At 43.3% G+C, this 13770-nt stretch overlaps 1 protein-coding gene across 4 annotated transcripts in view; it reads right to left on the reverse strand.

Annotated features, from left to right (window-relative positions):
• Positions 1-8259: 8259 nt before the first annotated feature.
• LOC122612940 (nephrin) overlaps positions 8260-13770 on the reverse strand; it is a 56996-nt gene continuing 51485 nt past the window's right edge. For 3 of the 4 annotated variants that reach the window (XM_043786853.1, XM_043786852.1, XM_043786854.1), the window contains 3 exons: positions 13320-13466; positions 10938-11291; positions 8260-9315 (listed from right to left, as the gene is read on the reverse strand). In XM_043786853.1, coding sequence (XP_043642788.1) covers positions 9205-9315; positions 10938-11291; positions 13320-13466 — 612 coding nt within the window. In that variant the 3' untranslated portion in view covers positions 8260-9204. Of the gene's footprint in view, positions 9316-10937; positions 11292-13181; positions 13467-13770 lie in introns of all 4 variants that reach the window. The other variant, XM_043786857.1, reaches the window with a different exon arrangement.

Consider the following 13770-nt stretch of genomic DNA (forward strand, 5'->3'; position numbering starts at 1 on the left):
TGATTTCTAGATAATTATTTTATTGCATATTTCGAAATACTCGGTAACTGTTTAGCAGATAAGGTAACTGTTTAAGCAGATCAATAGACAGCAATAATTTGCCCAGTTGAACTGAGTTGTTTTTACGAGCAATCTTTCCCATTTGAGAGACGAAAAGCGATATAAACAACAGATGTTACCTCCATGGCCACAGTTTCCATGCGAGATTAACCGTCGACGATGTCAGCCGCAAACTGACTGCCGTTAAAAACTGCAAAAAGCACCACGCGAAACCGGCAACAGAAGAGCAAACCGCCAACAGAAGCAGTGGCACCTCCAAACCGCCAACAAAAACAGCAACAAATGCATGCCGCTCACTGGCACAGAGGTGGCGCCAAAAGGGGGGCCAAAGTAGGGGTCAAACGGGGGGTCAAAATGGGGGTTCCATAGTATGTCCGCAGCCTGTCCGAGGTCTGAATTTCCAACGGTGTTTTTTTTTTTTTTTTTTTTTTTTTTTTTTTTTTTTTTTTTTTTTTTTTTTTTTTTTTTTTTTTTTTTTTTTTTTTTTTTTTTTTTTTTTTTTTTTTTTTTTTTTTTTTTTTTTTTTTTTTTTTTTTTTTTTTTTTTTTTTTTTTTTTTTTTTGGTGGCCAATTTTCTGCGGCCTTGCGGAACTGATCGAGTGGGATCGAGGGGGTTGATGGGGGTGAATGGGGGTCGAGAGGAAGTGGCAGAGTTATTTAAACAAATGCCAGCATGTCTATAATTTTCAACACTTCACCCCATTTTTCGGGTTCTTCCTTTGCTCCTCTCTGCGTGCCTCAAATGGCTTTTGGCTGTTGTGTGTGTGCAAATAAAATGAAATCGCTGCAACTGCACCCCTAGTTGCCAAAAAATAACACACACACACTCGCACACACAACTTACCAATGACCACAAATTGAGTGTTAATAAAGTCATGTTAATAACTTAACCGAAAGAGAGGGAGCTCACGAAAAAAAGAAGGAATTTTCCATTTTCCGCTGTTACTTGGAAAATTAGCAAGGAAAGTGCCGAAAATTCATTACGTCTGCCGTTCTGCGATGCATATGGCAGGCATTTCGGAAAAACAGATGCGGGCGGAAAAACAAGGGCGGGGGGTGGCAGGGGGCGTGCCCGTTGGGCTGGAGTCGTCTGCAGCTCGATTTCTAACACCAAACTTCCGTTTTGGCTTGGCGCCAGGCCGCAACAAAAGTTCCCCAGCTGACTGACGACTGGCTGGCAGGCTGGTAGGCAGCCAAAATAACAGGCAGTGCACTCTAAAAAAAAGGGTACCATATGTACAACAATTAAATCAAATGTATTACCTGATCTAAAGGTTGCTGAATTTATAGGTAGCGCACTCACTAGCTTCTTCTACTTCTACCTTCACTACTACTTTCAGCTCGGTTTTGAGAACGTTTCTTACCTCTGCAGTGCAGAGCTGTGTATTTTTTTAAGTGTACCTCCCCCCGTTCAGCCCTTTTTTCCTTTTTCGAGCCCCATCTCTGTGCAAATTCAATTCGCTGCAATGGCGGCTGGAGCGAGCCTCAAAATTTCATTGCAATTCATTCGAGTCGGGTCGCAGCTCCTCTTCCGCTTTTGCCTGTGACAAAATATAACAAAAATAGAAGAAGCAGCCGGGGGGGAAAAAAACAAAGGGAAGTTTTGCGATGGGGGGTTTGGGTGTTTGAAAAAGAGGCACAGAAAAGAGGCACAAAAAATTGCAGCTTTCTTTTTCGTCCTTCGGCACTCAAACAATGCCAGGCCGGCAACAAAACAGCAAACAATTTGAGGCATTCAAATGTGCAACCAGCCAAAAGGCCAGAAGACGAAAATGTGTGAAAGTTGCTGCAGTTGCTGCTTCTGCTGCTGTTGCTGTTGCTGCTGCTGCGTTGCTGCTGCTGCAATTTGAGTGCGAAAAAGTTTGCATACCGAAACAGTAAAAGGCATTTATTCCAGCGTGAATCCGTTTGCCCAACCAGGCAGCTCCTGCATCCTTCTTCGCCGCCTTTCCTTGGCTGGCTGGGAATGCGAATGCCACTGGGCTGCTGTAAGTGCAGTCAATTGCCTATGTGGGTCAGCATTGCATTTGCGCTTAATGAGCATAAATTATGCACAGCACAGAAAACGGCTGCAGCGCAGTGGCAGTGGCAACTTTGCTGCAACTTTCGCTTGTCGCATCAACTCATAAAATTTATGGCGTCTGCATGTATTTTAAATTCTAATAAAATGTAGCCAAGTTGGGAATTGGGTGGGTGAGGATGTGGCTGTGGGTGGTAGTGCGGTCTGGCTGCCGAAAAATAAAAGCAAGCCAGCCGAAAGCCAGGAAAGGCAACTTTTTGCTTGCCTTTTAAAAGTTACTTTTACCGCACAGGCACACACACACACACACACACACACCTTTTGGCAGTTGCAAGAACTGCCGAGTAAATGTGTTTGCAATATGAAGAAGTTATTCCACATCCACTTCCATTTCCCCCCACCCCCGTTCCCTTCTCTATCTCTCTGTGTCGCTTTCTCTGGAAAAGTTTGCAGCACTCCGCCCACTGCCACCCACCGGCAACAACATTTAGTCGTAAATTATAATCAAAAAGGTGCCAGAAGTGTGCGAGTGTGTGTGCAAGTGTGTGTGTGTGTGTATGTATGTGGGTGTGAAAAGCATGTAAAATAAATAAACAAACCGCTGCTTGCATTTTAAAGGCTAGAAAAGTGATTTAGCCAGGCCCTGAGTTTCCAGCTGCACTTGATTGGCCAAAAACTATTGCACACCTAAGGGAGCTGCCTGTGTGTGTGAGTGCATGTGTGTGTGTGTAAGGATGTTTGTGATTTTAGATACTGTATCTGCTTGCCACTAAAAGCGATTGCTTGGCAATTTCATTTAATGCATTTTAAAGAATCAAGGCTGCAGGAAATAATAAAGATTGAAAATTCGATAACATTGCTTGTGCTTCTGGGTTCTTTAATAAACTCATTTTAATTGCTGTAAAAAATGAAAGCGTTTTAAGATAACTTGTATTCTAGCTTAGATGTTAGTGTAAACAAAATGCCAAATGTATACGTTTAATAGGATTCTCGAATCAAGTCAGTAATGCAGTGACTGAAAGCTTAACTTAAATAACACAGTAGCTTTAAGTTTTTAAATCAAGATATATTTATAGAAGACTTTGGTTGATGTTTAGAAATTCAAGCTGGTTTAAGCCAACTTCCTATAGCATTTGCCTTAATTTGGCAACATTTCCTTCCATTAAGAAGCACGCCTCTATGGCGAAACCCATTCCTCACAATTTCTTGAAATTTCATTTGAGTTCGTGTCGTCGCGTTGCGTCTCGTCTGGATTCAATTCAATTTATTTGTTGTCTTTGAGCTGAAGCTTTTAGAGGTGCCACTTTTTACCTTTTGGCTGCAGACTTTTCGGGTAAGCGACAATTTGTGTTCCTGCAAATTTAATGTGGAATCGTGTATGTGAAGGAAGCGAGGGGACAGGGCAACAACCGCAGTGTGTCTGCCATTCTCCATACTCCATCCTGCACCTTTCCTGCCAAGGATGCTGTGCTGGTTGCACACACACTTATCCAGGCAGCTGGCTAAAAACTCAGATAAAAGGACCAAAGTGCATGGCCAGGTGCGAAGGAGGGATGTTAACTTTTGGCCACGACAAAGTGACATATTAGCGTAGTCAAGTTTACAAAGCACACTTACGCTGGCAAGCAGCGAGTGGAGTTAACACTCCACTGGCTGCACTGCATCCACTGACTCCACTGCATCCATGTGGCTCCACTTTTGGGTTAATTTTGTTATTTGCCTAGAAAACTTTGCCACAAATTGTAGGCATGCAGGCAAGGCTGCCGAAGCAATTTAGTTGTTAGTTGTCGGCGCTGCAAATGTCGCAAACATTTTTCGGTTCGGCATGTTCGCAAAGACGAAATCAAAAACCAATTAGAGCTCGCCACGCCCAGCTGTGAAAGTTGTTGGCTCTGTAATTTGGCCCAAAAGCACGAATTTCGCTTTCGAACTGAGAAGGGCGATAGAATATCTGGAAGGTTTTGCGTCTCTCATAATTGCGAAAACATTTTCACATCGCATAATTATAGACAATAAAAACACGCTGTAATTTCGAGACTTCACCAGCGAAAGTTTTGCATAAATTAGCGCTTGGTTTTTGCCCGGTGCATTTCGCACTGGTTGGCGGCTGCCTTTAAATGGGCAGCGCAACATAATTAAATATATATTAAAAACTAAAATTTAAATGCAATTATGTGAATGTCAATGAAATCATTTTGAATTACCAACTCAACCGCTGCGGTCTGCCAACTGGTCAGCAATATAACATAAAATGTCTTTCCTATCTGGCCATGCATGATCCTGCCGCTTGCAATTTGCAAATGATGCGCAATTTATTAATTATCTATGAAGCCCTTTTTAATAAACCGAATTTCAGGCGTGCACAAACGGCAAATTCGATAAAATTCATAAATGTTATGTTTATTAGTTTGCACTCTGCTGCTGCAAAAAAAGTAGCAATTTGCATTTCATTTAGGATCGACTATCAACGATTGGCCGCCGTTCAGAACATTCAATCACCATAATGAAAATGAACGAAAAAATGGAAAATCATTTTCCACTCCACCAATAAGTCACTTGATACGCTGGCCCACATGTTAAAAACCCACCTCTTTGTGGTCAAAACTTTGTCATTTTATCACTCGGACCGACAGAAAATGAAGGGTTCAATATTTTAATTAGTTGACAAAGTATTTCAAAAACTTAAATAAACAATAGTGCACACTTATTGCCAATCTATTTGACAGATCTAATTATGTCGTGTGACAATAAATTTCACATGATATTAATATTTATTGCTAATATTTTTGCATTTACTAAGCCAGATTTACAACTCCACAACTGAACCAAAGAGTTACCTTTTCAAAGTAAAGCCTTTAATTTTCCTTAGCTTTTGGGGCACGTGCCGCCTGACAAATCGGAGGCAAACTTCTTCCATAATCATCGCAGACACGCTGGGCTGTAAAAAATTCAACATAAATTAAGTGTCTGTCCACATTAGTTGGTAGTTTGGCGGCGACCCAGCAAATCCAAAGCTCACGCACCTTTTCACCCATTTTACGGCCAACATTTTGCAGGGGCAAACAAAAAAAGAGAGAAAAAACAGACTGGGTGTGCGCCTAATGCGCATTGAATAAAGTACTAAAAAAATAATTTGCAACCTCTGGGGGGCTCGTCGCGTAAAGAATGGGAGGTGAACGTCCAAAAGGGAAATCACAGCTACGGGATGCGAATGAAACTTCCCCCTATTTCAAACATTTTATGTTTATTGCGTATACGCACCGTGTTTCAGCCTGTCTGTCTGCGTGTGTGTGTGAGGGCGTGGGTTATTTTATATACACACTTCCGGTGGCTGGTTCACGGTTACCCGGGTTCGAGTCGAGTTTAATGTTGTTTTGACGCCGCCATATTAACCGGAGGCGGGAATCCGGCTGCCTGGATCCGGTGTAAGGCAGGAAATGTGCGACGCCAGGTACTTTCTATGTAAATGGATACACGCATTTGTTACTCCCGCATATCCACATAAACCCTTCTTTGTTTGCCCACTTCCGTAGCCCAAATATTTATGGTCCTGGGGCATATGTTTGGCTCCAGCAATTTATTTAACCTTCAAATGCTTCCCCACATTTGCCTACGCCCTTTGTGTGCCAAAGGTGTCCTTGCCATTCGTTGGCCCCAAAAATTTGCCCACATTTGTCATGCATTATAGGCCAAGGCTTAGTGGCTGCCTTTGAGCGTGAATGGCGGATGGCTTGGAAATTTGTATGGCCAACAAATCAAATCTAGTTTCCGCCATCAATTCGTTAACACCATTTTCAATGGTAGTCACTCGCTGTTTCGACGAAAGGTGTCCACTTGAAACTTTTCCTTTCATGCGGTTTATTTACATACATCTGCAGCACAGCATCGGCTTAAATTTTTCTTATTTTCTTCGTCACTTTTATTTACGATATAAATTGCACGAAATGGTCACGCGACTGACCGAACAATAAAAGCGCCGGCATTAATCTTCTCTGGCCCTCGCGTATGGTAAATGGTAAATGGGGGCAGGCTGCCAAGTGGGACCGGGGGGAAGGAAGGACGAAAAGGAGGGGGGAGGGCAGGACAATGCACCCCTTCAATTTTGTTGCCAATTTCCGGATGCAATGCTGCGAATTTCCGTCTGGAAACTTCACAACGCTGGCGACGAAATTGCTTAAATGTAAATAAATCAGTGGTAAGAAAATGTTTCTGTGGTCAGCAAGCGTCCACTCCTCGTCCTCATCCGAGTCCTCTCCCTCTCCCTCACCCTCATCCTCGTCCTCATCCTCATCCTCGTCCTGGTGCCCATCCCCATCCGGATCGGGATCCTTGTCTGCTGCGTTGTAAGTGTTGGCTTATAAATCAGGCCACTGCAGTGACAGACAGACAACACAGTGCAACTCTGCATTAATGGTGGCTTAAGTGTGTCGTGGGGTAAAATGGAAAAAAAAGAGGAACTCGCTTAATTGCGGGGCATTTTCGTTTAATTTCGCAGAACTCGCAGTAAAGTTTTATTAGCTCGCTGGGGCATAAATCAAGCGAGTTGCAGACGAAAAGTCGTTTGTCATTTCGAACAATCAATTAAAAGCAAATGTCGCATAAATACACGAATTCTTCTGTGACGAAACCATCCATCATCCATCATCGCGGCGTCGCAAAAGGGCAGTAAAAACCACTCTTTGTGTCAAAACTTTTAATTTAGGTAATAAAAATCAACGGGTATGGCAACAATCGAAACTAGTTCGACTAAAAAAAGGACATTTCGGGGTAGAAAGAAATGAATAACTGATGGATGTAGCCAAAATATTCGCAAAATTTCAATAAAATGAGTTTTTACGTATCGATAATAGTTTCTTCTTACGAAAAATTTCAACGACATTGGTGTGAGTGTTTCCTGTTTTGTTGTCTGCTGCTAAATTTATTTATTTATTTTATGACTGCGGCTGTATTTCTTCTTTTTCTGCTGCAGAGGTAGCCAACTCGCATTCAAATTGATTTTTAATATTTATTTATGATTTAGGCAACAATTGAGCGCCATTTTTCAGCCAACGGAAGTATGATTTCCAGCCGTTCGATTGCCGCTTTATTGCCATCGCCTGATTGATGGCCTTCAACGGATGAGAGGCCATAGAAATAGGCCTCAGCCTCAGCTACAAAATGAGCATAAACAGGCGTTTAATTTATAATTTATGTGCCGCATTTTGATTAATTGTTTTCAATCTGGCGGCTTAACGGCCACCTTGGTCTGTGGCTTTGCGGCCTGACATGTGGTCCACTTCAATTACGAACTCCACGGCCTCCATCGTCTTGAGGTCCAAATATTTGATCTGTACATGTGCTATGTGCCCATGTTTGTGTGCCTATGCCCAGATTTTGGCATATATGGCATATCTCGCTATCTAAACAGGTATCCTGCAGGAACAACCGCAAAATTTACAAGTCAGTGACGGCGCCGATGCCGGCGATGCGGTCGAAATTTACATAATTTGCTTTCCATGTAGGCCTGCTTACCGGCTCATAAATGCCGGTGACTATCATGTAACTCAACTCAGTTTCCCCTCAGTTTGCACCTAGTACTTGTTCGGTGTTTGCGTTGCTTAAGCGAAAACGGTGTTAAGTGCTTTCGCATACAAAATTTACATGGCCTGACAATTTTTGCGAGCTGTATCGGCCAGGTTGCAGCTTCAACTAGTTGATGTTGCCACTGCTGCCTTTGCTACTGCCACTGCTGCCTTTGCTACTGCCACTGCTGCTGTACTCAATGCAGATTGTTGGCTGCCTTTGTTATTGTTCCTCTGCGGTTGTGTCGCTCGGCTTGACTTCCGCTTGTCCCGTTGTTTGCTCACGCGGCCCGTCAATATTTACCGTTGGCTACAAGGCAGTCCCGAACACACAGGACACGCCGCCCCTCGCTGCCACGCCCTCGTGTTTGAAAACACCAGCTCGCTGCAACGTCCTGTTTGCTCCAGTTAGTGCCCAAAAAGGTGAAATCGAGAGGAGACGAGGTCAGCTACCCTATATGCATACTCACCTGTTATTGATACCCACTCATTTTGCATATACATATATTCTAAAGTTGAAAGTATGAACTTGAACTGAAATGAAATCAGTACACGCGTGCGACTTCTGTTTTCGTACATTTTATTAAATTTAATTTATTAACTTTAGCCTAGTACTCAATTAAATATTTTACATGCAGTTGCTTAGCCTTTTAATTTTATTATTTTATGCATTTCTCCTTAAACTAGAATTTCACTTCCCCAGCGATTTGTCTGCTTCTCTTGCAAACCTCTTCGGATTTTCTTTCTCGTAGTTCGTTACGTATAAAATGCAAACTGGATTTGCTAATTTAAGTCGTTTATGAATCGTTCATTATCTTTTTTTTGGTTACCTTAGAGTTAGTGTTTCATTAAATTCTTTATGATCGTTTTTTATTACAATTTTGAACTATGCTAAGTTTGGAGCTTAAAGCTAAATGAATTTGATTTAGATGTGGTAAATGCCTTAGTTACGCCCAAGTTACAAGCTAAATGTTAATGGGAGCTAGGTTACTCAAACTAAAGGTCAACAACAATTATGAATTCGTTTACTTAGCTAAAAGTTTATGTTTCTCTTTTTTGGCGCTTAAAGCTGTTGTTTAAAAATATATTAACAATTCAGTGTTACTTTTTCCTTCGTTTTCCTTCGATTTAATGTTAGTTTCAATTATAGCTATAAGTGTGTGTTAATTGTAATTCCGTAATTTACACGTCTTCTTAGGCTAAATGGATTTTTTTTGTTGAGCTTCACGTTTGCCTCGAACAATTTACATGCACAGTTTATTGTTATCTTTTTACAGGGTTTGCCATCCATTTCGGTATCATCGTTCAATGTTCTTTGCTTTCTTAAAAGAGTGCTAACTAAGGCAGCTCTCCTCTGCTTTAAAATCAACTCATTTGCGGTTTCTTGCGGTTTTTCTGGCTCATCACATACAACTTATAGTCAATTTGTTTACCAATTATTCCCCGATTTTTTCTGTAGTTTCTCATAGTTCTCTCTTTGCAGTTTTCATTTTTTTTTGATTTGCATTCCCTGTGTGGCTCTGACATTTAGATTAGTTGCTCCTCCCGACCCAGAGTTTAGCGTCAGAAGCGAGTTCCCGATCCGAGATTGCGATCCTGGGCGATCAGTATGTCCTCCCCGTTCAGCTGATGGTGCACCTCCTCCGGCACGGTCTTCAGCAGCTGGGGTTTGCCCTGAAATGGTATGGAGAAGATTGGGGACGCGAGATGAGACACTTTGCCACAGAGCAGAGACAAAAACCGTATTTAGCCAAGTAAATAACAAAGGAGACAGCTCGGGGGCAGGAAGCCCTAAAGAGCGCTGCTTTAAAATTAATGAGCCGCATATTATTTGAGTACTCACAGCTATTACAAATTCAAGTTTCCCGCCACAGTGCCACCGAGCAAAGTGTAGCAGCAAAAACGCTGCGTATGCGTAATATTTGGTTTTGCCAAAACCAAGACAAACACAAAAAGCCGAAACCAACAAGTCTCCCAGCCATTTTGCTCTGTTTCTTGTCCAACTCCCCTGGGCCCAAAGTGTTTTGGCTTGGAAGCCGCCTTTGGGAGCCCAATTCAGGAAAAACAAGGGCCACATCAGTGACAAACGAAAGGAGCAGCTCAAGCAAAGGCAACACAAAAAATGCCCGAGTGGAATAAAACATTGTGAATTCAGTCGCCTCTTCTGCTGCTGCTGCTTTTGATGATGATGTTGTTCTGCTGGCGTTTTTTTCTCGTGGCGGTCTTCTTCTTATTTGGGTCATAATAATTGCAATCATTAGAGTCAAAAGTTGCCACACCGCAGTGTCCTTTTGGCATGACATTGTTGTAAAAACGTAATTCTCTTGCTGGAACGAGCATCAGCAGGGACACAATGCAATGGCCAAAGCCTGTTGGCCTGCTCCACTACCAGAGATCTCGAGGAGCAGAAGGACGAACCAGGACGAACGCACTGCTGCGTTGGGAGTATACATAATAGGGTATTTATAAAGCAACGGACAGAGACAATGAATGGCGGACACTGGCACTGGCACTGGCACTGGTGGGAGCGGGACAGCGAGCGGCTAGTTTTTTTATTATCCTGCAGCACATTCAGGGGTCATTTACCGCCTTGAACCCATTCAAAATGCCGGCAAACTTCTATCTCTCTCTCTCTCTCTCTGACTACAGCTGAGTTTAAAGTTGTCTGTTTGAGGGAGCAAAGGTTATGGATTGCCAGAAAATTGCACTGTCACTGGGATGAGGCGACTGTGAGTCATCTGTTGATCGATGACGCACTGGGCGGGCTAATCGATTGAAAGGAGCATAGTGTAGAGGAACCGAACAAAAAAGGATATCTCTGAGGACCCATAATGAAGTTGTTCAGTCGTGTTCCACTTAGGCGTTAAGTATCTGAACTGGGAACAGTTTCCACTCTTAATTTTCTACATTTGAATACCCTTTCGGCGGTTGCAATCACTTCAGCAGTTATCGGTCCAACCGCAAAAACCCATTTTCCGCCCCAGCGGCTGCCATTTATAAGGGAAAAACGAAAACAAAATTGGGCACAAAAGATGGCCCCGAGGTGCGGGTGGCATTGGGTTTCGGGGTTGGGTGGCCAAGATAAATGTTTCCTGCTACCGCTTCCTGCTTCCCTCCGTTCCAGAAGCACTGCCAAAAATCCATGCCCGAAAATCCACTTTGCATATTGATGCTTTCAACGTTTTGGACATTAGGCGAAAGAGAGTTGCCTTGACGACCGGTTCGCTATCAACCAGGAGCATCCAGCTCGAGCGTCCAGGAATTGGGGAAGTATAGTACATCAAACTGACACTTACCACATCGCTGCCATAAAGGCTCATGCCCATGCCGACGATGCTTCCGTTTCCGCCATTGGCCGCTGTCAGCTGCTGATGCTGCTGTTGCTGTTGCTGCTGCGGGGGTAGTGGATGCGGGGGTAGTGGAACCGATGCCCCAGCCGAAGATGTTGCCACCAGGCCCATGCACGTCACCGGCTGCAGGAGGCCATCGCCAGTGGTCACCATGCTGTGGGTGAAGATGGGCGGCGGCGGCGTCGGCGAGAAGGTGGCCAATTGTGATGGATGCGACATGGTGACTCCGGTGATGGTGCTGTTCGTGCCAAACATCGGGCTCGTTGAGTACATGGGCATGGGATGATGTGCCAGATCGATCTGTGGCGGTTATGCACAGGAGTAGAGGAATAGAGTAGGTAATGAGGTTTTAGTCATGTGATGATTTATATGCTGCGAGTTAGTTGCGAGCCCGAGGGTTGAAACAAAGGTAATTGATCGATGGGGAGCGTAAATGATAATGCTGCACCTAAACATAGCTAATTTATATGTTATAAACCGCGTTACTTTGGGTTCACGTATTTGGGCCCCACGTGGGGCGCCAATTAATTGTCAGTAGCTATTCCTAGTGCCCTAAAATATTGTAAACTTCTTATTTACATAAGGAAAACTTCTGAAATCAAACTTTACAAGTTTACAAACTGGAGCAAACTCAACTGTATAGTCCGGAAAGATAATATTAATTATTTTCCGCCATTTAATGGCATGCTGTAGTAAATGTGAAAAGTGTGCCAGTGGCCTGTATGTTAATATGTATACGTGGTTTCCCACGCATATTGCAGGCATCGCGGACTCTGCGGTTCCATCCCCCCCCCCACTTACCCCGCGCCGTGTTACTGATAGTTAACATCGCGGCAGGCGTTTATTTAGCCAACATGGTTGCCGTGGCATACAAGAGGCTGGCTATGTGGCTATGTGGTGAGCTACTACAATAATTGGCCCATCGGTGGCTCGTGTTTCTGCGAGCTGGCTTTGTGGGTATCCGAGTATGTGAGTATACGAGTATGCGACGCATGTTTATATCCTTATTTTCGTAATTAACGTGTATGCCTGGGCGGGGCATGCTGACGCTGTTCTCTTAATGGGCACAACGGGATTTTAGTGAATTAATTTTTAGCTCCATTCAAACTGGAGTGCATGGAGTAGACTCCAAAATATGCAATTGAGTGCGCTAACAAAAGATTATGTTGTATATAATAACGCGGTTTGTTTAAGGGTTTTCACTAAGTCCAACTAAAAACAGTTCGATAAAACAATAACAGAACTATTAGCTGAATAGCAAAGGCTCCTTTGTTGGATTGCATGGGAAAAGCACTCAAGAGCCAACAGCATGTCATGCAAAACCTTTCCATAAATGACAATAAACCCAAACAATGTGATTATCTGAAATGGATGCCAGAGCTGCGCTCATGTGGTTGCATTAATCGTTGTTTTGGTTTGTATTCCCAACGAACGAGTTCTCTTACAGCACAATGGCTGTTCCAGTGCATTTGCAAGCTGTCCAGCCTGAATATGTGGCTCAAGTCTTTTCAATAATTGAGGGGACTGAAAGCTGGTCGGATAAACAAAGAGAAGTGGTCTGGAGCAGAGCAAAAGTCCCGATGGGAGTGTTCTAGTGTTCCACAAAATCGGAACACAACTTGTCTGCCATGGCCAGACAAATTCGAAAAATGTTCTCCTCTTCTGTCGTATCTGTCGTATCTGTCAAGTTTACGTATTTACCTTTCACAGGCTCCCAAGTTCTTTGCAAATCTGAGCTCAGCATCACAGGCACTCAATTTCTCTGGGCAAATTCCATCAAATAATTTGTGCGCTTTCAGCGAGGGTATTGCATTCGTCATTATTCTACATCTGTCCGATTTTCTGTGCCTTCTAAAGCCATTTTGTTAGCTAAACTGAGTTCTCAATATTCTTTTGCTGTGCATCTTCATTTGTGTGTGCTACGGTGCGTATGTGTAATAACCAAAATTGCTTTGCGATGGAACATAAATATTCGGTTTATTGATGTGGTCAGCTTGTTATCAGCGCAGGATGATAACTTTTATTTGTGGCTCCCCACCAATATGGAATGTAATTAAACTAGAACTTGGCACAAATCATACAGATAATGAGTGGAATAAATTAAGTTTATTTTGAACAAGCAATAACCAAGTGAATAACGAAATAATAACAAACTAATCGAATCGAATCGAATCGAATGGAATGCTAAACACGCGTCGCATAGCCTTGAACGTAGAGATTGGGCGCTCCACCCACGTTGTCGACCACGGCACCTGCCACATAGCTTCTGCCGGAAGCTGCGGCCGCCTGCAAGTCGGCCAGAATCTCGTCGTCCATCATCACATTTACCTGCGAGTAGATGTTCGGCTCCGCCCGCTTAAGTTCCGCCTGCCTGCCCGGCCGTCCCAAGGTCGCGCTGCAGTAGGGGGCCATCCGCTGGACGCCCACCGGGCCGCCGACCAGAGGGGCGCTTAGTTCGCTGTAGCTGAGCTCAGTCTGGGGGGGAGAAAGTTGGAAAATATTAATTATAATAATATTAAATAGTAATACAAGTGCAAGTTCAACAAGTAACAGTGGAAACTAACTTTGACCAGGTAAGCTGGTGCGTTTTACTAGTCTGAAATGAATACTGTCTCTTAGTAAACTTATATTTGATGCACCAAAACCAAAACTGGTTTTCTGCACAAACCACTAAGCTGCTGGAATATAGTATTTCAATGATTATCCTAGGAAAAGTGTAATAAAAATCTGCGGCATTGTCAAATCCTTTGCCGTAGAATAGCAAGCAGTAAATGCCAAG

Source organism: Drosophila teissieri, chromosome 2R, assembly GCF_016746235.2.
Source record: "Drosophila teissieri strain GT53w chromosome 2R, Prin_Dtei_1.1, whole genome shotgun sequence".
NCBI classification, from domain to species: Eukaryota; Metazoa; Arthropoda; class Insecta; order Diptera; family Drosophilidae; genus Drosophila; species Drosophila teissieri.